Below are 27,964 nucleotides of genomic sequence, written 5' to 3' on the forward strand. Positions count from 1 at the left end.
AACAAAAACAACCAACCAACCAAACCTCTTCTAATATTAGGGAAATGCAAATACTTCCACAAGTTATGTAGTCTTGCTTGTCCCAGAACTTGCTCTGTAGACCAAGCTAGCCTTGAACTCACAGAGATCCTCCCGCCTCTGCCTCCTGAGTGCTGGGATTAAAGACAGGCATCACCATGCCCTGCCTCTCTTTTACTAAATTTTAAAGACTTTTGTAGCAACCTAATTCTAAATACGTTTAACTCGATTCAGTACACAGACCAAAAGGCTGAGGAACTCCATTCATGTCTTAGCAATCTAGACATTTAAATCTTATTCTTGTCAATATTAAGGTACATTTCATTATAAAAGCTAATATCAGAGAGTGGGGTCTTAACGGTCTGAGGAAATCATATTTAATTATTAAACAATCATTCAAATTGGCTCAATAATGAACTGAGATCCCACTTTGTATGGTCATTAGTCAGGGGTCAGCGATGAGCTGGCAGGAGTCTGACTGTGGTCATTTCTAGATTTAAGCTGAAAGCAGCCAACAGGATTTGCTGGTAGACTGATTCAATATGCATATATGAAAGAACAGCCAAGGGTGGAGAGCAAGGTGAGCAAGCCATTTAAAGTTACACTAACTGAGAAACGCATCCCTGGAAAAGGAACTGGGGAAAGGGATGAATCTGCTTGCGTTACCTATAGGAGACAGCAGACGTAATGCCTGAGATGTAAGGAAGACGTCAAGGCTAGAGATGTAAACAACACACATGAGCCAGAGGGGATCACAGAAGGAACAAGTCCAGAGAGAAGGAGGAGCCAGGGACTCCACAGCACTCGGTATGAAACATCCATGGAGAACGGAGCCTCACAGAAAAGGAAATGGGTGGTGGTGGGGGGGGGGGTGTTCAAGACAGGGTTTCTCTGCATAGTCTTAGCTGTCCTAGAATTCACTCTGCGGACCATCACATCTGCCTGCACGTGCCCAATATGTATTTTAAAATTAATATTCACTGTGTATATGTATATGCATGTGCACTTGCATGGATAGAACCCAGGGCTTTCCATGAGACAGCAGGTACTCTACCAGTTTTTAAGCCTTGCTTTATTTTTTTAAAAAACCTTTTAAGTTTACGTAAAACCTGAGCAGAAAATAAACACACACATATACACCCTCTCTACTATCACACTCCTTGTCTTATAAACACCTTACCTCTGCCCAACACATTTGATAAAACTAAAGAACCAGTATTAGCACACTGGTAATAACTGCAATCTGAAGTCCACCTTAGGACTCATTCATAGTTCTGTCTGCATTGATGCACCCACCATCATGGTGCCTGCCATACAGAGTACTTCCACTGCCCTACAAATCCTCTGCTTTAGGTGCCCCTTTTGTCCTCCCTCGCCCCACTAGCTCTACAGTCTTGCATTTCCGTAATATCATAGTTGGCATCAGAAGATGCAGTCTTTTCACACTGGCTTCTTGGACTTAGTAATGTGCGCTTAGAGTTCTTGCATGGTTCTTCATGGGTGACGGCTCATTTCCTTGCATTTTGTTCTTTGGCTCTTGCAATCCTAAGGACACAGCCCAGAGCCTTGCCCATGCGAGGCAAGTGCTCTAGCACTGAGCTACACCCCAGCCCACTTGTTTCTGTGTGTCATCAGATATGAATATTCTATGTGTGGAACATTCCAATTCCACACTTCATTTATCCATTCAACTATAGAAAGGCATCTTGCTTGTTTTGTTATTAAGTTTTAAACAACTGTAGTCTGAAATTTTCCTGTCCTGAGTGCCCATTCCCCGTCCTGGCAGCTGCTTCCAAATTACCACACAGAGACTTAATATTATTTATAAATGCTCAGTTAATAGCTCAGGCTTGTTACTAGCTGACTCTTACATTTAAATTAACCCATAATTCCATTTATGCTGCCATGTGGCTCATGGCTTGTTACCTCATTTTCTGCATGTCCTGCTTGCTCAGTGGCTGGCTGGCGTCTCCTCTTCTTCTTCCCCGTGTCCTATAGCTGTCCCACCTACACGCCCTGTCTGGCTACTGGCCTGTCAGTTCCTTATTAACCAATGTGAGTAATACATATTCAGTGTACAGAAGGATTGTTCCACAGCAAGCAATTATGAATAAAAGTGCTACAGACATGTGTGTGCAATTGTTTTTTTTGAATGTGACCAGTTTGCAACTCATTGGGGTAAAAACTTAGGAGCACAATTGCTGTAGCCTATGGTCAGACTAAATTAACTTTGTAAGAAATTGCCAAAGTATCTTCCAAAGTAGCTATACCATTTTCTGCAGCATCTGGCATCATCAGTCTTGAATTTTCACTATTCTGGGGAGTACAGTGGAGCCCCAGTTTGACTTGACACCAAGCACCCGTTCACAGCTCTTCCACCATGGGTCTGTCTTCCCCTCAGACCTCCAGTCCACTTTCAGCTGGCTTGCTTTCCCTCCACCCCTCACTTTTTGGCCCCAGCTACATAGCCAGGCTGGCCTGGAACTGCAGGTCCTCCTGCTTTAGTTTCCCACGCCCGGGACCATAGGTTAATAACTGCACTCAGCTTGGGTTGCTTTCTCAATGTTGGTTTTTTTAAAGTTCTTAGTACATCTTCAACTGTGACCCTTCATTAGGACGGGGAAAGAATTTCATTACTGTTCTTTCTTTTTTAAAATAGGGTTCCTCTGTGTAGACCAGGCTGGCCTGGAACTCGCTCTGTAGACCAGGCTGGCCCCTGCCTCCCAAGCACCATCACCACCTGTGTCACTTTATTAACAGTGTCTTTCAAAGTACAGTTTTTTTATTAATGAAGTTCAGTTTGCCAATCATCTCCTCATGGGTCTACCTAAACCTTCCCTGTTCCCTGTTGTATACCTAACAGAATTTTTTTGTTTGTTTGTTTGTTTTGTTTTGTTTTTCGAGACAGGGTTTCTCTGTGGTTTTGGAGCCTGTCCTGGAACTAGCTCTTGTAGACCAGGCTGGTCTCGAACTCACAGAGATCCGCCTGCCTCTGCCTCCCAAGTGCTGGGATTAAAGGCGTGCGCCACCACCGCCCAGCCAGAATTATTTTTAATGATCAAAAACTTTGTACCTCAACTACATGACCACCAGTTGGAGATATAAGGCTCTGTTTTTAAAAATAACATTTTTTAAAGCAAATGTCACAAATTCCGGCAATTTTCTAAGACATAAAAAAAAAAAGGTAAAGTAGTTTCCTCAGTTGGTTTTCAAAATAACATTTATAAAACAGAAAACAAGTTAATGGCTATCAATGCATATGTCTTCACTTGGCTTTTTCTAAAGTAAAATAAGAAAGACTAGGTCCTCCTGTTGTCCTAGATGGCTTTGACTGTCACCTTAGAAGGAGTCTCAGTTGAGGGACTGCCCTGGTCAGACTGGCTGCATAAGAGCGCCAGCTAAGCACCAGTCTGTGGGCGAGACGGCAAACAGCGCTCCTCCACGGTCTCTGTGCTAACTATCGCTGGAGTTCTGCCCTGGACTCCTCACTGATGGATCGTGACCTAGAGGTGTAAGCCGACTAAACCCTACCGCCCCTAGGCACCTCCGGTCAGAGGACCCGTCTCACAGCACCAGAATGGAAACCAGAGCACTTGGAAGCTGGAACTAGAATGCATATCCAAACAGCACGTGCCCACCACACTTGGGGTTCTTTTTAAAACTTTGAAAGAGAAAAATAAGTCACTTTTAAACTGCAAATTTTTTACCATCTAAGATCTTATTACTCATCAAATTATACAAGATGTGTAGATATAGCTATGTTAAACATGAATAATCCCTGTAAATAAAAACAAAGTATCTTCTATATGAAATATTACACACGAATTATTAAAACAAATCTATCCTAGAAACCGTAAAAAAGTCCTTCTGCATTAGTTCATAAACCATCGTCACATTAAGGCCCAGAAACTAGCTAAACGTTGCTCCTTCTATTCCCTAAGTTTGTGTTAACATGGTTTTCCAAGGGAGTTCCAACAACAAACTCAAGAACTCACCACACCAAGCACTCAAAGGTTCACACTGAGTGTTTCTCACTGCTCTGAAGAACACACACGACTGTGTCACTGGTCTCCATCCCCACTGTCTAACAGTTGGGGACCTATTCTGATCACTTATTCAAAAATATTTGTTAAATAAAAAGGACACAAAACTGAATCTGTAGTGTTTTCATAATGAAATAAAAACCACCAAACTCAGCATCCCTGACCTGTGACTAGTTTTCAGCAGGTAGGAAACTACAGGTTTCTGCTTTTATTGTTGATCGACTTTATAAGCTTTGTTCAGTTCATGAACCATTAGATTTCTGTAACTAAGTTTTAAGAAAAAAATGAAATGTACCAAACCCTGCGATTTAGAGTTAACTTCCTGAGCCTCAAGCAATACTGAATAGCTTGATAAAAACCTGATGTGGCAACATTTGCTTAAAATAATAGCTACAACACAGACCTTCACTCCATCCAAGGACAGTGGCACTTGTTAGTGGCACTCAGTGACAGTTCTGCAGGAGCCCCTCCGCACAGATCACAATCCTGGGGCACAACTAGATAATGCTAGCGTAGTGACACTACTTCTCAGGGAAAAGTGTCCTAAAACTAAATTCCTAATCCAAATTTTTCACCACCCCTTTTATTTTAAAGCTGTTAACTCATGTTTAAATTTTAAGTACACAGAAGTATGTATCTTGGAATATAATAAAAGTCAAGGTCGTTCAGCCACTGGAATACTATTCTGAAGACTATTCAGGAAAGAAGAAAACTTAAAGTGAAAAAGACAAACTGAACTCATATTCGTGAACTGCTAAAGCAAAAAAAAAAATAGCTTATTAAAAATCAGGAAAGAAAAGCCAGCCAGTCCTGCTGAAGAACGGACTGTTGAGCTGACTGGGACTCTAAAAGTTTGAACACACCTAAGGAGCTGAGCTGACAAGACCCAGGAGGGCACAGGGGAAATACACAGCGGACCCACTGCACTCAGAGACGCGCAAGAGGGTAAATCCTGCCCTGCTCCTTTTCTTCTATTTCCAAGTCCCATAAAAACACACATGCCTGAAATCTCAGGACTTGGTAAATAGAAGCAGGGGGACCAGACGTCTCAGGCCAGCATGGACTACCTGAGACTTATCTCAGAAAAAGACAAATGGTGAGGCTTAGGAATCAGAACCAAGTATAAAGCAAGCAGGTGCAATACCCCAAGTGGCAGTCTTAACTCAGTTTGTCAACGTTAACATGGGGTGGAAGTCTCTAGTGACCCGAAACAGTAAAACCCAACAGTACAAGTCGACGATCTCACATACCACAGCTTTAAACAGTGACAGCCTTAATGTAGTCTGCGGACTCTACTTACAATCTTGTCTTTTCAGACTTAGAAAGCAACATCTTTTTATGATCTCAACTGTCATCCAACAGTGTGATGGTAAGGCAGAGTCTAGGTGTAGGCCCAGCCGTGAAAGAGCTTACTGGAGCTGAGCAGTAGCGGGGCTATCCCTCTTCATTTGTGTTGAGAAGAGTTAGTCCATCTTCAAGCTGTTTTAAGTAGCATACACCTTTAACTGGAAAAATCACCATTCTCCGGGAATAAACAGTGGAACTCTTTCCTTCAGCAACCATTTTCCATAGTAACACTAGTGAAGGTCGGGCTTGAATTTACTCCCACCCCAACGTCATTACTTCAACAAGCCACCACTACCTGCTTAGTAATTTACTTACAGAGGAAATGGGTAAGCCAAGCCCCACTATGACGAGCAAAACGCTTCTGACGGTACTGTCATGGTATGGATACTTGATGCTGTTGTCAGAACAGAAAAAGCCTCTCTGAAATGGATATATTTGGCCAAAATTTAGAACAGCCATAGGCAGGGAAGCTGTTGGGGAAGGGAAAAAAAAGACACATATAATTACATTCAATTCACTTCTTTAGGGAGGAGAGAGTATGGGATATAAATCTTAACTAAACTCTGCCCTTTCTGGAGAGATTGATATCTCTGATACCCCGTGGAAGGGTTAATGAGACCACGCAGCCTCTGCGCGTTCATAATTGACGCTCTTGCTTGCACTGACCTCTCGTCTTAGGGACAATCGGGAAAGGGACCACCAGGGAAAAGATCAAAATTGGTCCACAGAAAATAAAACTAAGAATGCAGGCAAATTTTTTATTTTACATTCTATAATTAATTCCTATTTAATTTAGCAGTTTAATATCCTAAATATGTTTAAGGAAAAAGACAAACTAACATAAATAAATTTAATAACAGCATCATAGTATTTGAAAGACAAAGAAGTAAATATCCGTTCCACATTAGAATAAAGTTAAAAAAAACTTATAAGTATATTTGATAATAAAAAAAAAGAAAAGAACAAGCCCTTGCTCCCCAAGACAAAAAAAAATGGCTTTCTTGGTCTTGGCAGGGTTTCAAAACGACTTTAACATGCCTCAGCCTCCCAAGTAGCTAAGCCTATAGGCACATACCATGTCACCTGGCTCGCAGTTTCTAAATATGTTCAAATTTACACTGATTTGGGCTTTATACAGTTCAAATACTGAAGCATATGCTCACTCACTGTATATGCAGCACTAGGTTAGGCCAGGTACAGAAACTAATTTGTGCAAAACAGATTCAAGATCTAGGCTGTATGTGTAGAAAAAAAAATGTACACTTGAGAGCTTGTTTAAAAATACCAACATAAAGCCGGGCGATGGTGGCGCACGCCTTTAATCCCAGCACTCGGGAGGCAGAGGCAGACGGACCTCTGGGAGTTTGAGACCAGCCTGGTCTACAAGAGCTAGTTCCAGGACAGGCTCCAAAGCCACAGAGAAACCCTGTCTCAAAAAACCAAAAAAAAAAAAAAAAAAAAAACCAAAAAAAAAAAAAAAACAAAACAAATGTTTTTCAAGAGAAAGTAACAAAACTATTCTGTAACTGAACTGTTCTGTTCACTGGGCAGGGGTGGTACACGCCTTTAATCCCAGCACTCGGGAGGCAGAGGCTCTCTGTGAGTTCAGGGCCAGCAGGGTCTACAGAGAGAGTTCCAGGACATCCAGAGCTACACAGAGAAACTCTGTCTCAAAAAACCAAATGCCAAAAACAAACAAACAAAAAACCAAAAATGTTCTGTATCTTGACTGTGATAGTAATTCTAGTAACTATTATTACTGCACACACATCCAAAAAGAAATACAAAGCAGAAATATACCATTAAAACAGAAGTACAATTATTAAAGTGGTATAAAAGAACCAACAGAAATTCAGAGATTGACATAAACTGAGACAGAGAAGAGCATTGAAGAAGAGGTGACAAACAGGCAACAGGAGGCACAGGAGGGAGCAGAAGGCACAGGGAGGAGCGGCAGCACCAGAGCTGCAGGCACAGGAGCAGAGGGGACGAGCAAAGGGTTCGTCCATCCCACCAAGAGAGCTTCCCCACACTGCATGCTCACACACGCCAAGCACCAGCTACCCAGATGAACTCAATCCTCAGCTCAGCTCGTGAAGCACAGATTACTGAGGCCCCACTCGTCACCGCACTTACTGTTTTAAGTGGGACAGCCAGGACTCTAACGCCCGCTACTCCCCCAGTCAGTGTGCATGTGTTCTCCTATGGGTACAAGTGATTCGCCTGCAGTCAAAGTTTAGAACTGTGTCGATAAGACAGACTGGAGGCAGTGGAGCTGTCCTTTTAAAACATGCTTGTTCAGTAAAATACATCTATTCATGATGAAACTTCACAGTGAGAGAAACATCTTTGCTGCTAATTATCTCTGAATTGTGCAAGTCTGAGGTTTTAGTGACAGTATGAGGGCTTCAGGTTGTGTTTATTAAAGGACTGTTTAAAACACTGACCTAAGAAAGAATTTATCTTGTAGGAAATAAAAACAAGTCTTCTTTTGGCCAAAGGCAGTAACACAGTAAACTAAGTATTTTAGAAATTAACAGTGAGAGAGGAAACAAATATTTAACACATCTTTGAAATAATCCCGAAGTTGAGTGACAGGTCAACGGTGAAAACAGAAAAGGCTGCAGGAATAATGTTTTGAAATAGGAATGACAACCCGAAGGCTGCCCACAACTGCTGAGGCAGACGTGAAGTGACGTCTGGGGTAGAGACTGGTCGCCCTAGACAGGAATGTGAGGTTGTAAGGGAATCATCCACGGGGAATGTGCTAGCTCGGTGTGGAGAGCACTGCCTTTGCTTCACTCTCCCTTCCTACGGCGGTCAGCCTTCTCGTCCACTGCTCTCACGGCCCTTAATCACACTCAACTACCACGCTTCAGAAACCCTGGACTCTTCATATGTTACCAGTCTTCTACGGTGAGCGCTGCCCCGCCCCTCCCCTTTCAAGATAAGCCAGGCGGTCCCTTACCCGTTCCACGGCACTGGAGACAATCACCCTGCCTTTCTGTGCATCTTTCAGCAACACTGGCAGCAGATACTATTTCATTATTGTTGTGCCCTTTGAATCAGGGTACAACATAATTAAAGCTGAATAAAATTTTACTAAATAGCTAAATAAATAAAATTCAGGATAGAGATGTGTAAGCATTCGAAATTTATTACTTAAAGAGGATAAAACAGTTCTCAGAGAAAGCACAAAAACAAGACTAATAGAGCAATCAGTCAAGAACTAATAGTGTCCATAAAACCATGAAAAGAGACTATAAAGAAGGAAGAATGGCTGGTTATACACTCTAGAGGGCAGGGAATGTGTCTCTCTTGTTCGGTAGCATGGAAACCATTCTCTAAAAACATGAATAAACACTAGAAAAGGACAACGTTATACTACAAAAGCCAAAGCTTCAAGTGTCTCATAGCTGGCCATACAGGTAATGCAGGATGTCAAATGTCCATATTAAGGAGAACGAGAACTCAGTAAAGATCATGAGGTCAGAGGGGAAGGTCATTAACTCAACAATGCCCCTCTGGAAAGTGGCTTCCTATTCTTTGACAGTTTCACTGCCACCGCTCACTGCTCTCTCACCGCCCTCCTCCCACTGAAGCCCTCTTCTCAACACGTCTCCCTCCTCCTTTCATGTCTCTGTGTGTCATTATAAAAACATCTTTTCTGCAAGTTACAGTACAATTATTTCCCTTACTCTTCTTAAATGTTACATGTTACAGGGAGACGGAGAGGGAAGGAAAAGGGACAGAGATTCATCCATCTAAACAAATGCCTCTATTTGTACATGGTGGCATATGCCTACAATTCCCAGAATTTAGGGGCTGAGGCAGAAGAATCATGAGTTCAAGGCAAGTCTGGGTTATACAATAAGATCCTATCACAAAAATAAATATTCTTGCTGAGTGTGGCTGAGCACACCTTTAATCCCAGCATGCTGGAGGCAGAGTAGGAGGGTCTCTGTAAATTCAAGGATAGCCTGGTCTAGGTAGTGAGTTCCAGGCCAGCCAAGATGATACAATGAGAATCTATCTCAAAATATAATTTTTTAAAAGATCCTTTATTTGCTCTAGAGATTATCTTAATATGTTAAGGGCATGAGGGAGAGTAGCATATTCAAATCAGTGTCATAGGAAGTCTTCTCTAAACAAACTTTCATAAAGGACCATTCATTCCTTACTACCTAAAGGATATAGATATTTTTTTAAGTTTTAAAAAATTATCTGTTTTATGTGAATGAGATTTTGCCTGCATGTACATATGTGCACCAGGTATGTGCCTGGTACCTAGACAACTGGAAATGGAGTTATGGATGCTCGTGAGCTACCATGTGGATGACGGGACTCAAATCTGAGTCCTCTCTAAAAGCAGCAAGTGCTCTCAGCCACCGAGGCACCCTTCCAGTTCCCACAGACATTGACTGACACTGACAATAACTCTAGATACTTTTCTCCTCATTAAAAGTTCCGTAGGAGAACTGCAATACTCATATATGTGCTATTATTTGTTACAGTACAGATGTGCAATGGCTCATGTGTACATTTTTATCAGAAGGCAGGTTTTAACAGTCTGCAGATGTGCAATGGCTCGTGTGTACATTTCTATCAGAAGGCAGGTTTTAACAGTCTGCAGATGTGCAATGGCTCGTGTGTACATTTCTATCAGAAGGCAGGTTTTAACAGTCTGCAGATGTGCAATGGCTCGTGTGCACATTTCTATCAGAAGGCAGGTTTTAACAGTCTGCAGATGTGCAATGGCTCGTGTGCACATTTCTATCAGAAGGCAGGTTTTAATAGTCTGCAGATGCCTTCCCACTGACCTTCTTCACTCAGCACAGGACGTCGCACACAGACAACCCGCAACTCTCTCCCCTCTGCCAGCAGTTAGGTTTAGCCACCAGGGATGGAGAGGCTGGCACTGGCAAAAGCCTGGGAGCACGGAGAAGGCAGGCATTTCTCCGGTCCCCCACTGCAGGCTCACTATGGCTTTAATCCCTCATCTGAGGCCACAGTTGCTAGCCAGTCACCCCTACACTCGGATCCTTACGGAACTCCTAACTCAACCACTCTTTCTCTTTGAAACCTTAGTTTAAAAAACCTCTGAAACCCATGATAATCTTGTGCAACAACAAATGTATATCCTGAAAAGGGTTACAGAATTTTCCTTTCTTAAAAAGTGCGAGTTCAAGCCAGGTATGGTGGCGCATGCTTTTAATCCCAGCACTCAGGAGGCAGAGGCAGGTGGGGATCTCTGAGTTCAAGGCCATCCTCGTCTATAGAGAGAGTTCCAAGACAGCCAGGCAGGGTAATACAGAGAAACCATGTCTCGAAAAGCCCCCCCCCCACCAAAAAAAGTATAAGTACAAACAAATCATAAAAAATAAAAATAACCCAGCAAGCAATCTGAAACTCAGGAGTAGGCTGGGGTGTGGCTCAGTGTCAGTACCTGCTGAGTATGCATGAAACCTGGCTTAGTTTCCAGCAACACGGCACATATGTGTGTATACACACCATACACACACACAGAGGAGGGGTAGGTTGTGCAAGGGGAACTTCAATTCTATACACTGTTTTCCCACTGAGAACAAACGGCTAACAAAGACGAGCAGACTGAACAGAGCCATGTTAATTACTAACGCAAACTTATAATTTACAAATTCCTTCTGTAGAGCCCAGCATGACCTCTGAACAAAGCTTCAGGGGTAACTACTGTAGGGCTTCCCGCAGCAGGGGCCCTTGCTCTTCTCTCAGTGAAAAAGCAAGGTCAAGTCAGGGACCAACTGCACCTTTAGTGACCCTGAAACAGAATTCTCCATCCTCTGCAGGAAAGAAAGAAATCAGACCTACACGAGAAGGTGAAGAGCAAACAGTAATCCTGCTTCAAAGTAAGACCTAACAAGTAGACAATCAGCTCTGGTACTCTCGAGAACCACAGGAAACTGGATTACAGCACATGATACATGTTATGACTATATGTAATCTATGCACCACAAGCATTCCGGCCCTCCATGCAATCTCCAATCTCGGCATTCATCCCACATGTTCAACGATTCCACAAGGAAGCTACGTTTCTATAACTCTGTTCTGAGACTCTCAAAGTTTCACATGGTGTCATTTTGCAGTACATAAAATTCTATATTCTGTGAGTAAAACGTGTAAGTCTTATTGTAGGCACTTCTTGAAGCAAAACCAGGCTTTGGGTTTTTAATTCAGTATTTATTTATAAGGCGTGTGAGTGTTTCACCTGCATGTATGTTATGTGCACCACATGCCTGCCTGCAGAGGTCAGAAGAGGGCATCAGGTCCTCTGGAATTAAGAGTTGTGAGCCATGGTGTGGGTGCTAGGAACCAAACCCATGACTCTGTAAGAGCAAGAACTAGTAACTGCTGGGCCATCTTGCTAGCCCTTGAAGCACAAACAGGTTTAAAAGAAAGATTTGTTTCACACAGCACAGAGGTCTGTGGTATTTACTGAGTTTCACCACGCAAATGAAACAGCTGGATCATGGCGCATGGCCCTTCTCATATATCCCAATAGAAACAAATTTTATTGTAAAAAACTATTACAAGTCATGGCCATGCTAATGTTTATACATTATAAGTATGTTTATAGAAGAACATAATTATATTTCAGATTTCCCATGACAGAATCTGTAAAAGTTAAAAGTAAAAAACTTAGTAATAAAAGTATGAATCAGATACAAAAAAAATGTATTTACTACATCCAGCAAAATAATCTTAAAATCACCCTCTATGTATAATTTTATTAATATAAAATAAACACGTGTGTTGGTACTTAATAAACATTAAGGGACATCTTAAAAACATATAATCAACTTTTAGGTTGGTATCTTCACAATCAGATAGAAGGTATTTCTTGCTGTATACACCTTCAAATTTAACTAATTTCTAACAACAGATTAAGATCACTACTACATCTGAATTCCTTATTTTATAACTTGGCTAAAATCATACTATCCATTTCCTGAATTTCCCTTTCCTGTAATAAATACATGTAACCAGTCTGTGTTCTTATTCTGTTCAACACCGAGAACAATGAAGGACATAGTGATGACTAGCTGGTAGGCTTGCTTGATGCCTCAGAGATGTACCTTTAGAGCAGTGGTTCTCAACCTTCCTAAAGCTGCGAGCCTTTAATACAGTTCCTCATGTCATGGTGACCACAACCATAAAATTATTTTCGTTGCTACTTCATAACTGTAATTTTGCTACTGTTATGAATCGTAAATATCTGATATGCAGGAGATCTGATACATGATCCCCAAGAGGGTCGTGACCCATGGGTTGAGAATCATTGTTCTAGGGGCTTTGCTCTCACAGCTTTTGAGATCTACTGCATAACCATAATAACTGTTTCACCTAAAAATAACAACCAAAACAGAAAAGCTCCTCGTGCAAACGTGCTTATACAAAAAGAGAAATCATCTTGAGGCTCAACAAGTTGGTAGAATGGTGACTTTAGTCAACACTTCTTGAATCTTATAACAATGCTCAGGAAGGTCATTACAAAGGTGGTGCCATCTTCATAATTGCAGGAAGAACAAAGGAATGCTTCTCTAGTGAGTCAGAGCCAACTACAGAGACATAGGCTGAGAAAAGATCAAACCTAGCCTGGGCTGTGCAGCAAAATCTTCAAGTTATTGATTACTAATAAGGTATATTAAAATAAGCCATCTTTTGTTTAATGGGAAACAGGGAAAAAATAGTGCAGCAAGGTTAACCAGCAGAATCTCTAATGAAACAAATGTCCAATATAGCAGCCCACGGCTGCGTGAGGACAGTGAGCACTCTGTATGTGACTAGTGTGACCTAAGTATTGACTTTTAATTGCAATTCCTTTAATTTCAATAATCATAATTAAAACTATATCTATTTTTCATATATGAGAAACATAGCAATTAAGGATATATTCATATAGTATCTGGCATCCCATACCACATTACTACAAATCTATAAAAGAACAGTTTGAGCCAGTATATTGGCCCACACCTATAATCAGACACCAATGAAGATGAGGAAGAGGAATGACAGGCCCATTTGGGCTACAGGACCCTGTTTCAAAAACACAAACCACAGAATCAAAGAGCTGAAAGAAAAAGAAATTAATTTAAAAAGTATCAATGCAGTAACTTATTTTTTAAGAGTCCACGAAAATAAAAGGAATAAAATACAGAAACTAAACAGAAAAAAGGAAGATGGAAAATGAGGTATTTGGCATGTGTTGGTGTCTGCTGCATTTAGAGATTCATGAAATCGGTCATGATTTAACTTTTAAAAATGTGGAAGAGGAACAAAGCTAAATCAAAGTATTAAAAATTATTATTGGGGCTGGAGAGATGGCTCAGTGGTTAAGAGCACTGTCTGCTCTTCCAGAGGACTCAGGTGCAATTTCCAGCACCCACATGGCAGCTCACAACTGTCTGTAACTCCAGTCCTAGAGGCTCCAACACCCTCACACATGTTCAGGCAAACACTGATGCTCATAAATTAAAAAAAAATAATAATTTTTTTAAACTTTCAAAAAATTTTTACCACGAGTAGCATCTCTTAGCTAAAGTGTCATAAAGTCAGACATTGACTCACCCAGACAGCCTGTGGCCACGTGTGTGGAAAGTCAGACACTGACTCTCCCGGGCAGCCTGTGCCCGCATGTGGCAGGGCAGGTAAGCAGCATCCTACAGTTCAGTAGGGAGGACAAGATCCTAACACGGTCTCTTCATACTCTTCCCTCACACCTGCTGTCCTCGAGGAAAGGAGTCTGACTGCCAAGGATGGGTCTCCTGGAAGAATGAGACCTTCTCTTTACCCACCTTCAGTCTATAACCTGATGAGCCTGTGCGGCTCTGTGCACACAAACCTAACTCTCTCCTGCCAACCCTGGGACAGCTCACTACCACACTCAGGCTAAGTGGCCATCTGGACGCCTAATGCTCTACTGCAAACAACAGAAAGGAATCATAAAACCTCAGCAAAATCTACACTATTAAACAGACAGGAAGTTGCTTCTAGACTAACGTTTCACCAAAAAGGAAATAAACAAAACTCACTTGTAAGAAATACATTCCACGGGGGCCAGGGGAGGGGTGTGAATCACTTACGTAAACTTGACCACGTGTGCACGCAGTCCACAGACTGTGAAGGGTGCTTCCACACAGCCTTTCTTTGCTCCTTTCAGCTGGGGAAGGTCAGAAGTGAATTTTTTGGCTCTACTGCTTTGTGTGACCTGAGTTGCTCTTAGGAAGTTCTATTCATTCCTACCTTAAGGAATGTTCTTTTGTGCCTACTTCAGTTTTGACAAAATACAGTTCCTTACTTTCTTTCCAGGTGGGGTTACGGATTCTTTCCAGAGTCCCATGAAGCATCCTCCCACTGACCAACTGCTACACCGCTTCTGAGCACGAGCGGAGGTCAAGGACAACATGCTGGGTGATTCTCTCCTGCTACTCAACCTCAAGTCCTGATAAGCACCTTTATCCACGGAGCAATCGTGCTGGCCCTCAGCATACGTGTAAGCTTGACCAAAGAGAACTGCTGACCGCTGTAGTCAAAACAGCGTTTAGGGTAGAGGTGGGAAGGAGGTGGAAGGGGCCAGTGTCACAGAGCACTGCTTCAGGGAGAGAGCAGGCAGGCAAGGGGCAGTGGACAAGGTACCCTCAGCTTTCAGACACTGTGCTGGCCCCGGGCTGCAGCACCACCTCGCTGTGGTTAGCGGTGTGGTGCTGCTATAAAAGTACTCCACCCCCTTCTCTCTCACTGGCACAGAAGAAGGTAGTTTGTGTTTAAATGATAACTTACCAATGAAGGGTTCTGGTGTTTCCTGGGCTTTTATTTGGGGGGAGGGGTATTTGTTTGTTTTGCATTTTATGGTTCTGAGCTGGTAATTGCCTGCAGTATCCTCAACCTTGGAGCATTTTAGTTTATCCACATACTTAGGATCTTTTTATGTGTATATTTACACAGCTTTTTGAAACTCTCCAGAGGTGGGGCTGAGGATGTGTGCATGGTACAGTACCTAGGTAACATGCATGAGCCTGGTTTCAACCCACAGGATCACAAGAAAACAAAAGCAAAGCCACAAACTTCCAAAGCTGTGACAGTACTCTCAGGTTTCACACGCGCATGCACGCGCACATATACAGTGAGTTAGGGAGGAGATGGCAGGCTATTTACTCACACCTGTCATTCCCTCGCCAGAACAGGCGTGAAACAGCGTCAGCTGGCCAGGAACATTCCTCCCCTCCCTAATGCTAACAGCTGTTCTGTTTGGGGGCTGTCACAGTCAGGGCAAACTTTCCATGTGGCTTTCTTTCTGTGTGCAAGATGCAGGGAAATAAAGAAGTCACATGTGATTGTTTCTAGTTTCCCTTCTCTGCAACACATTTCAGAGATATCTGTTTGAGGTTTTTTGTTTGTTTCTGTTTTTTTTGTGCTTGAAGCTATAACCTAGTCATGTCTTAGCTGAAAACCATTCTCTTCGCTGAACTAGAACTGGAGTTAGGGATAATAAGGGCATATTTTGAGAGCAATTTTGTACCAGAACATGTGCACAATAAATGGGCAACCTATCAGAAATGCATTATGCTAAGCCTTGAAAGGCTGCACACGCCCTGCAACTCCGTGGATGAGAATTATACGGCATTACAGGATGGAGGCAAGCGCAGTGGTGACCACAGGAGAAGAGAAGAGCAGTGGGGTAGGGAGAAAGGCGAAACAGTAAGTCTCCAGGCGGTGAAGGTACACACCTTTGCTCCCAGCACTCGGGAGGCAGAGGCAAGTGGACCTCTGTGAGTTCAAGGCCAGCCTGGTCTACTTGAACTAATTCAAGGACAGCTAGGACTGTTACACAGAAAAACCAGGTCTCAAAAAACAAAAACAAACATAAAGAACAGTAAGCCAGTGATTTATGGAAAAAAACTGACCAATTCTGTACCCTGACTCTGTAGCAACCACATAGCTAAATAGCTAAATTCCACATTAAACAGGACTGGAGAGACTAGGTGTGCATACTGCTCTTGCAGAGGATCTGGGCTTGCCCCCGGCACCTACTTGGAGCAGCTCACAGTGGCTTGTAATGCCAGTTCCAGGAGTATAACATCCCTGGCCCTCCTTGGGCACTTGGACACACATGGTGCACATAAATAAAAATAAATTATTTTAATGTAAATTCATTATATGCCAAAAGAAAAATTTACATTGTATAACAAAACAACTCATAACAACGGACGCCATTGCAGTTTAGCTGAGGCTTCGTCTCACCTGCACCTGTACACACTCTCCCGGGACTTCAGCCTACTTGCCATAGGAGTTGCTACTCCAATATCCTGTAATTCTTCCTTTGGTGTAGCAGGATTAGTCCTGCGCAGGGCTGGGTAGTCAGACATGCCTGCACTGGGTTACTTCTGGAACACTCCCAGTTACTACTTAAATGAGCACCAGCAAATTTCTTTCCTAATTTCAGTTTCCTCGTCTAGTAAATGAGAAAAATATTTACCTACCACTTAATGTTAGGAACATTTAGCCCATATGCTAATGTCATACCTGGCATATTACAATTTATCTTAAAAAATGCTTTATTCCCTAATCTTTCTCTTCTGGTCTCTTGCTGTGATATATTAATCTATCAGAATGTTTAACTCAAGTACTGTAGTTATCGCTCCAAATAAAATGTCTCTGTGACCCTTGAACTCACAGAAGCTTGCAGACTCACCGTCCTGAGTCAACACTATCTAATCTGCTCACCTGTTTTGATAAGATGTTAAAGCAGTCACCAAACAGACCAGAGTACACTGCGATAGCAAGGATGACCCAAGGGTGCCCAAGTTTCTTCAAGGATGCAATAAGCAGCAGAACAGAACAAACTCAGATAACCTAGGTTTTCAAATGTGGGCTAAAGAAATGGCTCAGCAAGTAAAGCCTATGGTAGAGGGACAGAACCAAACATCAAAACTACCTTCTTATCTCCGCTGTGAGCCATAGCACTAGCTCACACACACATGCACACGCAAATAAATATTTTTAAAAATATAAAAAGCTTTTAAGTGAGGGATAAATGAATGAGTGTCTATTACAAACAATGAAATATCATATAACCATTAAAATTGTGAAGACTAGCTGGGCACAGTGACACATATTTATAATCCTAGCACTCTAAGAGGTTAAGGTGGGAAGACTTCAAGTTTGAAGCCAGCTTGACTATACAGTAACTTCCAGACTAGCCTAAGCTATATAGTGAAGCCTTGTCTCAAAAGAAAAAAAATAAAAGGAAGGAAGGGAGGGAGGGAAGGAAGGAAGGGAGGGAAAGAAAAACGGAGAAAAAGACTACTTTCAATTTCACAGAGAATATAGCCTGTACACACGAGTATATTACAGTCTGGTATTTGGGCAGCTGAAGCAGAGCTGCTGTAGCAGGAGCTTGTAGTCAGGGCAACCAGCACAGTGAGATCCAATCTCACGACATTAGCAGGCTGGTGACAAGCGCTGGTGTTAAAAGTGGTTGTTGTTCTATCATGAGGACCAAAGTTCAGATCCCAGCACCCTTCAAGCTCCAAGGGATCTGTGACCCTCCTTAGCCTCCAGGGGCACCCACATAGATATGTGCACATACACTCAAATGCACATATAGTACTAATGATAGTCATAATAATTTGTTTAAGATAGAAAAAACAAAGGCGGGAGATGGCTTCAGTGATTAAGAGCTCTTCTAGAGGACCTGGGTTCAATTCCCAGCACCTACATGCCAGCTCACAACTGTCTGTAACTCCAGTTCTAAAGAGGCTAGTACCCTTTACAGGCCTTGGTGGGCACCAGGTGCCTATGTAGTACATATACACACTGATAAAAATAACCACATACATAAAAACATATTTAAAGAATAAAAATAAAAACAAGGTAATAGGCTAGCAAAATGTCTGAGAAAACAAAGGCACTTTTCACACAAGCCTGGTGACTCAGAACCTTCATGGCAGAAGGAAGAAACTGATCCCATGAAGTTGTCCGCTGACCTCCACATGTGCATCATGGTACATAACCCCCTACACACATATCATGCAGACACAATAATAACACTTTTTCAAATTTTCTTTCTTTTATCTATATGGGTATTTTGTCTGCATGTATATCTGTGCATCACTGAATTGCCTGGTGCCTATAGAAGCTAAAAGATAATGTTGGATTCCCAGTACTGCAGTTACAGATGGTTGTAAGCCACCTTGTGGGTGCTGGGAATTAAATCTGGGTTGTCTGAAAGAGTAGCTGGTGCCCTTAACCACCGAGTCATCTTTCCAGCCCCAATATTTACAGGGGAAAAAAAAGAGAAGAAACTGGAGAAATAGCTCAGTGGTTAAGGGTACTGCTGCCTTCCCAGAAGACCCTGATTCATTTCCTACCACCCGCAGGGTAGCTCACAACTAGCTAAAACTCTAGTCCCAGGGATCCAATGCCCTCTTCTGATCTCACTACCAGACATGCAGTGCGTGTACATACATGCACACAAAATATTCCAACACGTAAAATAAATATTTTTGCCTTTTTGTTTCTTTGTTTTTTTGTTTTTTGAGACAGGGTCTCTCTACATAACCTTGGCTGTCCTAGAACTTACTATGTAGCTCAGGCTGGCCCTGAAGTCACACAAATCTGCCCACCTCTGCCTACAGAATGTTGGGATTAAAAGGGTGCACCACCATACCTAGCTCAAAATATACTTTTTTTTTATAAAAAGAAAAAGTTAAAACTTTTTTTAATTGGAGGGTTGGGCATGGTGGTGGGTGTGTGCTTATAACCTATCCCTCCGGCAGGCCAGGAGAATTGCTGCAACCCAGGGGTTAGCTTAGAAGACACGGCATATTCCAGGCCAATCAAGACTATATACAAGGCACTATCAAAAAAGATATGGATATAAAAACAACGCAGAAAAGATACATAAGCACAATGTGGAAGGGCTTTGAAGGGCAATTGGATTACAAGTGATACAAATTTTCTTTTTTGGTCTTTTTAGATTTTATCAAATAATAATAAATTGATTTTAGAAAATCTAGAAGAGTATTTTAAAGAAAAAAGCTAGAACTCAAAAATTGATAGCACTCTATATCCTCTAAGATTTAAATATGGAAATGAGGAACTAAGTAGATTGTATTAAATATTTATACAGGGAAAAGCATCATGAGTTTCCAAAGTCAAAAGAAAGAGAAGGGGAAGAAAGGGAGAGTGAAAAGGTAACATACAGTTTTTGAAATGAGATTTCACTGTATTGCCTAGGGTGACCCCAAACTTGCAATCCTATCTCAGCCTTCTACATAGCTGGAATTACAGGCATGTAAACACATACAGCTCTAGAAGATACATTGTTTTTCTTTTTAGACAGCATAGCTATGTAGCCTAGGCTGGCCTAGAGCTTACAGCAATCTACCTGCTTCATGCTTTCAAGTGCTGATCACAGGCATGAGCTACCACACCACCTGAAAATATCGTTTTTAAATGGGAAAATTCCAGGCAGTGATTAAAAGAATACAGTTTCCGTGTAATTATTTCGGGGCATAAGCTAGCCATGCGGGCGGCTGGGTGCCGGGGACGCAGCCCCGCCGCTCTTATTACAACAGGTACCCTTCATCAAATACTGTATCCACACATGCGCCTGTGTCAACAGCCAGCAAACGGACAGTGCAGGAGAGTTACCACAGAGAATGGCCCCTCTGAAGTACAGTCTCCACAGTCACGTCAACTGTAGGGTTTTCTACATATTAATTAAACTTGTAAAACAAAGAATTTTGTACTTGGAAAGAATACCCTGTTAAGGTCCTTCCTGCTGTGAGAGAACTAACAGTGAGATTTGGCTCAACAAGCCCACTCACAAAATTCCATGAACGAATGAAGCTTTCTTTACCAGCAGTAAGAAAGAAATCAGTTCTTACTATCAACAGAAGGCCTACATTCCTATGAACAGCAGCTGTTTACTATTATACCGACTCTTTGATAAAGCTGTTAAATTCACATCTCATAAAAATTCTAGAGCTGTCATCTACAAGACCTAATATGTCAATGTCTCAGACGTCGTATAGGGTAACAGCGAGAGCAAATTTTAAAATTTTTAAGGAAACTGCTTCAGTAGCCAAACCTACAGCAAGCAGACTGACTTGATTCATTGTCAGATATAAAATTAGTTATCTTGGTGCTCAAAATATGTGTAGAAATTTTCAAGAATTCTACAAATAAGGCAGGTAGTATTGACAGAGGTTTCTGTTCCACCAGGTCCCACAGCTGTTTAGTCCCAAATAAACACACAGAGGCCTACATTAATTATAAACTGATTGGCCTATTAGCTTAGGCTTTTTATTAACTCTTTTTTTTTTTTTTTTTTTTTTTTTTTGGTTTTTCGAGACAGGGTTTCTCTGTGGTTTTGGTGCCTGTCCTGGAACTAGCTCTTGTAGACCAGGCTGGTCTCGAACTCACAGAGATCTGCCTGCCTCTGCCTCCCAAGTGCTGGGATTAAAGGTGTGTGCCACCACCGCCCGGCTCTTATTAAGTCTTATAACTTATATTAGCCCATAATTCTTGTCTGGGTTAGTCACGTGGCTTGGTACCTTTTTCAGAGAGGCAGTCACATCTTGCTTCCTCTGTGTCTGGGTGACAAATGCAGACTGCACCTTTCCTCTTTCCCAGAATTCTCCTGTTCTCATTGTCCCACCTACTTCTTGCCTGGTCGCTGCACCTATATTTTCTGCCTGGATACTGACCAATCAGCATTTTATTAAAATACAATTGACAGGGTACACACCATTGTTCCACAGCAAGGTAGTATAGGAAAATCGTCCTAGCATGCTGGGAGTCAAGCATTCAACCATAGGGTAATATAAACAACCAAATGAGATGCGTACCTCAGACTTCACACCCCGAGACCCAGTAGAGTTTACATACCACCAAATAAAAAAAAAAAATGTCTTTCAAATTGTAAGAGCATTTACATGTAATGGGTTTATTGTGGCATTATGCCAAGTGGCACACGTCCAGACATTAAAATAACACTAACTTTAGTGTCTCAGAAACATAAAAAACAAGTTCTCAGTTCAGCAAGAAGTCACCAAATTGGCATATCTAAATTAGTACACTGTTTACAACACACACACACATTTTTTTAAAACACACAAATATAAGGCATACTGGCCAAGAAATTTTTTTTAATGTTCTCTTTTTTAATAGTTATGACTTTTCAGGAAATAAACCATGTATCCATTTTTTTTTTATTTGATCCACTCAAGTTGTTTCATGTAGAAGATAAGTTAAAGAAGGAAGAACTCCTCTAAGCTGCTTCTTTAAGGTCAAGAGTAGCAGTCAAAGCCGGGCGCTGCCGGGCGCTGCTGGGCGGTGGTGCATGTCTTTAATCCCAGCACTCGGGAGGTAGAGGCAGGCAGATCTCTGTGAGTTGGAGGCTAGCCTGTTCTACATGAGCTAGTTCCAGAACAGGCTCCAAAGCTACAGGGAAACCCTGTCTCAAAAAAAAAAAAAAACAAAAAAGAGTAGCAGTCAATATTGTAACTATATAGTAAATACCTACAGCCATGAGAAACAGGAAAAAGAGTAAGCCTAAGAATGAGTTATTTACAGACATTCCTATTAAACCCAACAAATCCGAAACAGACAGTACTCGCTCCATTACAGAACCAGCCAAAGGAGTGACCTGGTAAGAGGGAGTTGCACAGCACAATTTTGAATTTTTTAATACCAGGCTCCAAATGTCAAATGCCTTCCATCATACCTAGTAACAGTTACTTTACAAAAACCATACATCCGTCTATCATATTGTTTTGAAACAAAGACTCACTATGTAAACTAGCCTGGCCTCAAACTTGCAGAAATCCTCTTGCCTCTGCTTCCTAAGTGCTGGTATTTCAGGAATGTACCAGTATGTCCAGGTGTAAATAAGTTACTTCTAAGTAAGGGCCAACTATTTCATTACCATTCATCTGAAGTTGTCTTCCTTTATTACTGCTGGTCACTGTATCCCCTAGCTAGGACATCATAGCAACCTGTTACCACCAACTATCAGTGCTTCAACTGGTCTTCCTCTCATTCTCCTCGAAAAGAAATGAAATGATCCTGAGGGGCTGGAGAGATGGCTCAGTGGTTAAGAGCACTGACTGCTCTTCCAAAGGTCCTGAGTTCAATTCCCAGCAACCACATGGTGGCTCACAACCATCTGTAATGGGGTCTGGTGCCCTCTTCTGGCCTGCAGGCATACACACAGACAGAATATTGTATGCATAATAAATAAATAAATATTTAAAAAAATAAACATTATAAAAAAAAAAGAAATGATCCTGTTAAGCCTGACCTAGCAGCACACACCCATAATCTCTGAATTCAACTGCTGGCTAGGCCAATAAGATGCTTAGACTGGTAAAGGTGCTTACTATGTAAGTCTGGTGACTTAAATCTGACCCCAAGAACACACATAAAAGTGTGAGAAGAGAGCTGGCTGCAGTGGTGTTCTCCAACCTCCACACACAGGCTATGGCATGCGTCGTGTGTGCCCCCTCCCCCCCCACACACACTGCGTCCATATATACATACACACAAAATAAGAGGGAGGGGAGGAGGGGGGAGGGGGGAGGGGGCATGCAAGCTGAGGCAGAAGGACGGAGAGCTCCAGGCCAGCCTGAACCACATATTGAACCTGTCTCAAAGGGGGGTGGAGGCTGATCTATCGGCATGAGCTTGAGCGTGTCCATGCTGCGTATCTTCATCGTCCACACCTGCCCTCCTCTCACAGCCATACTCTCTTAATGTATAGATGGCATGGGCGCACCAGTGTGGAGAGGCGGTGTGGAGAGGCCAGAGGGAGGCATCGGCCACCTTGCTTATGAAACAAACAAGGTCTCCCATTGGCCTAAAGCTCACCAGAGCAGGCAAGGTTGGCTAGCCACCAAGACCCAGGGAGTACCTGTTTCTGTCCCCCTGGGATTGCAAACATACATCACCAGTTCCAGCTTTTTCCATTTTATTATGATTGCCTGTTATGATGTGGGAGGGTGGAGGTCAGGAGACAACTCAGTTCTCGCCTTCTACTGTGGGTTCTGAGTCAGGCGTGGGTGGCAAGTGCTTTTCTACCTGCTGAGCCATCGTGCAGGCCTCTGACTGGCTCATTATGTGGGGCTGGCGAATCAAACGGAGGTCCTGGCGTGTACAGCAAATGCCTTACAGACTGAGCTATCTCCTCAGCCTATCATTACAACTTCCTAAGAAATTTAACTATACCCAGCAATTTCGCTTCACCAATTACTGCAGCCATGTTAGTCTGAGGTAGTCTTTTCGTGTTGTAACATCTTCCTGGACTCTCACGGTTCTCGTGAGTTCAATGACTACAAATATATCTTTGACTCCTAAAAATAACACTTTCCTCTGAGTTCTGCAACTTGGCATCTCTCCTTAAGCATTTCAAAGGTATTTAAAGTTTAATGAGCCTAAAACCAAACTCATCATCTCTTCTCCATTCACCTTGACATCTGGTTCTCCCCTAGTGCCCTTTCTTTAAGAACTATTTTTTGGTATAGCTATCTCTTACCGATTGCCTACACTGTCACTAAAATGGGTTCCTAGAGCCTCCCAAATTCCACCAGCAACTACATTAATCTAACTACCATTACCTCAGTTTCCAAAGCCTATCTCATCTCTCTAAGCCCCCCTTTCTAAATTCTAATCTAGTACTCTACCAAGCAAAGTTTTTTGTTTCGGTTTGGCATGGGACTTTTAGCCCATGCACATGCTAAACACCTACTGAACATGATATGCCCAGCCAGAAAGTAATTAAAGCCTCTTCCTATAAGCTACCATAGCTCCTAAGTTCTCCCTCAAAAGCACGCACTGGTTTTGGCTTCACTATTTGTGACCACCACTTACCCCAGGGCCTGGCACATGGTGAATGATCACATGTTTGTGGAAGAAACAAATGCCTACAATGTAGCTGGCAGCACCAGGCCACAGAACAGGAGTTACATATAGAGATAGAGATCTAGTCCTTTTTAGACAAAAACCTGGAGCGATGAACTTGAGATTCAAGCAGCTGCAGTGTCCCTACACTTAAGAGTTTATATATGCCATGAATACAAAAGAATTCTGCCAAAGTTCAATATGCTAGTTAATGAAAATGTTTTACACGTTAATACAAAGTATTACAATAAAGCTCTGCTAAAACTGCAATTCTGACTCTCATTTTGAATAAAGTTTTTCACAGATACAAAGCTGGCACAATAAATTGTATCAATTTATCCCCTTTATCATATTACCCTTATTGCATCAGTATCAATAAAGCTTTGCCTCCTGTCTTAACATTTCTATCATAATTTTATTTGATATACTTGGCAGCTCAAAACGTCTAACTCTGTGGCTCAGCAACTTTACTTGTTACTTGGTTGCTGAGCCAAGGCCCTGCCTTCCAAACCCAGGCTTTGGCTGCTGTTTTGGAATATTGTTGTTGTCCTTGTTTGTTGCTGAGACAGTCTTCCTGTGTGACTGAAGCTGGCCTCCAACTCCTAAGCCCAAGATGTGCCACCATGCCCAGCTCTAGGATTCCACCTTCATCATGGGACATCTGAGGGTATGAAGTTATCCAGAGAGCTACCCATTGTCCTAGTAAATTTAAAATACAAGTCAAATTAATTGGCTAACCTAAAGAACAAATTTCTTACCTCAGGAAATTTGAATCACTATAAATATGACCCCTATCCAAACGACACTGAAAATCAGCCCTGGATCTGGCCAAGAGAGCCCAGGAATCACAGCAACCAGTGTGGGATGGTAAAACCCAGGTCCTGAGAGCTCCAGAGAGGCTCTGGCCTCTGGCCTAGGTACTGGCTCTGGGTCAAATCTCTGCAGGGTCCACCAGCACTGAAGGCTGACATCACCAGGACCGTGAGGATGGCAGGGATGGGTTGTTCCCATTCTTTCAAATACCTCAACGTTTTTAAATGTAAGCTTTATTATTAGGAAAATTATTAGGAAAAAGGGAATATGGTTCTTATATAGGACTCAAACTTGTTAAAGCTTACTTGTAATTTGGGCCAAGATATTATGGTATTGTAATTCTTGGTGGCCTCTGGATCTCTGCAGTTGTAGGGTAAGTATGTGAAATTCCCCAAGGATTTATGGATCTGTAGATATACATGGTGATAAACCATCTGTTAGCTGCAGCCCGACCGTAGCATCCAAGCCTAACAGTCAAACATCACCACCCAACCATGAATCAACTACTGTGTTTATTCTGTTAAATGGGCACCTCTCCTAGTAAGTGTCCTATAGGTCACAGGCAGATTATAGCTCTAAAGGAGTCCCCTAAATGTTTTATCTTTGCCCCCTAATTGTGACAGACATGCTTTATGAAAAGACAAACTCCTTTGACGCAGATGGCAGTCCCCTGATATTCAGACTAGACTGGAACTGTGGTCCCTTTGTCCGAAGCCCACTGGTATGAACTACGGCAATACAATCTGCAGCAGAGTCCCGACTGTTCTGACAGTGCCTCATTCACCACTCCAACCCTGAGACAGGCATCAATGTCATCGTGATTTACATATGACTGAATAAAGCGGCCACGTGGTTGGCCATGAAGAGCACAGAGAGTAGCAGAGGCAGGAGCAGAATCAGACTTCTAAGTCAGTGGCTGTTCCTATGAAATCACACTTTAATTCTTCAAATAAAGTTGTACAAATAGACTGCCATCCACTAAAAAGAACCACCCACAATGTTTAATCGTGAGCAAGGGAAATCCATGCAAGAACTTATCTTCATAAAAGGGACTATACATTTGTTTCCGGATCTTGGGAGCTCACATTCAATGGCAGCACTTGAACTCTCACAGCTTTAAGACAGACAACGACAGTAACTGTAAAATCACCATTACCCATAACCCAACTAACAAGTTCTGATAACATCCAAGAAACCTTTCTAACTGGACTGTTGGGCCAGATGTAGACAATATTTGGAAAATAGCACACTTAATATTTGTATCTTATTTATGTCCTTTGGAGAAAAAAATTACAACAAATATCCCTCGCCTCTGTGACTCTGGATAACTAAACCAAATTAGGATGTCATTTGTAAATGTTTCTTTAATTATGTAATGAAAATTCAAAAAAAACCCTATGTTTAACAAATGCCCTTTCTGAGTTAGAATTATCCCAGAACACTAGTGGTAAGCACAACTGTGGCAGGCATCCTTTCCTTAAGCTAATACTGACTACGAAGGGTTATACAGACAGCGAACAGTTTAGCTCGGTCGACCTTAGCTCTTGACCAGCTTACATCACGAAAGCCAAATGTTCATGTGCTGGGAGCCAAGCTCTAACTTAAGCTATACTACCCAAAGATTCTAACATCACAACACCAACACCTTGCACATGAGCTGTGAGAATACTGCTCACCTAGAAAATAAACAGATGTACAATGAGGATTTGATTCCAGGAAGAAGCAGGTTAGAAATAACCAAACAAGCCAGGTGTGGTGGCTGCCACCTGTAATCCTGGTTCTCTGGAAGCAGAGGCAGGACAACCAGATAGTCACAGACCATTTGCAGCTTCCTACAGAGTTTGAGGTCAATCTGGGATATACAAGAACCTGTTTTTAGAAAGGAAGAAGAAAAGAAAGAAAGAGAGACAGACAGACAGACAGACAGACAGACAGACAGAGAGGGAGAGAGAGAGTGGGGGAGAGGGGGAGGGAGGAAGGGAAAAGAAAAAAAAGAAAAGGAAAAACTACACATAGCAATCTGGGGATCAGAAACAGAAATGGGCCAAAAACTGAAAAGCATATTTTTTTTTGTGGTGGTGGTGGTGGTGGTGGTTTTTTCAAGACAAGGTTTCTCTGTGTAGCCCTAGCTGTCCTGAAACTCACTTTGTAGACCAGATTATTAGCCTTGAACTCTGAGATCCGCCTGTCTCTGCTTTCTGAGTACCACCACACCTGGCTCTGAAGAGCATCTTCAATGCTACTGAAATTGTAGTCAGGGCTGTAGTTCAGTGGTACAGTCCTTACTTGACATGCATGAGACCCTGGATTTGATTCCTATCATACACCCACAAACACATACATGGTGGGGGATATGAATGAGAATAAATTGTAATTAGAACTACATTCAACTACATTCCAAAAGAAAACTTACTAGCAAAGGAAATCCCATTTAAATACCATGTGTCAGCGACACAAAATTGGCTGATTAGCTTAATAACGATAATGATTAAAATTACAAGAGTGCCTACTGCAGGCCAAGACTAAACTAAACATGTCACAAACATTCTCTCACACATTATCTCATTTGTTCCACAGCACTATGAGGAAGACACTGGGAGTATCAGCCTTTTGATTCTGAAGGAGCTAGGGTGACCTGCCCGGTAGCAGCACGGAACACGCGGAGCTAGAATTCTGTGAGTGGCTGACTCAAGAGTGTTCTCAAGCCGCAGGAGATTAGCTGACGCACCCCTCCATTCATACAAGAAGCATCTGAGTGCCTACCATATACCACATACTTTCTAAGATCTGTGATAATGCCATCT

At 42.2% G+C, this 27,964-nt stretch overlaps 1 protein-coding gene across 2 annotated transcripts in view; it reads right to left on the reverse strand.

The window, feature by feature from the left end:
* Plpp1 (phospholipid phosphatase 1) overlaps positions 1–27,964 on the reverse strand; it is a 57,451-nt gene that overhangs the window by 18,981 nt on the left and 10,506 nt on the right. Inside the window, exon 2 of one of the 2 annotated variants that reach the window (XM_057789539.1) lies at positions 5,724–5,878. The exons of the other annotated variant lie outside the window; for it this stretch is intronic. Within the exon in view, the coding sequence (XP_057645522.1) occupies positions 5,724–5,878 (155 nt within the window). The remainder of the gene's footprint in view (positions 1–5,723; positions 5,879–27,964) is intronic. 2 annotated transcript variants of the gene reach the window in all.

The sequence above is a fragment of the Chionomys nivalis genome, chromosome 15, assembly GCF_950005125.1.
Source record: "Chionomys nivalis chromosome 15, mChiNiv1.1, whole genome shotgun sequence".
NCBI classification, from domain to species: domain Eukaryota; kingdom Metazoa; phylum Chordata; class Mammalia; order Rodentia; family Cricetidae; genus Chionomys; species Chionomys nivalis.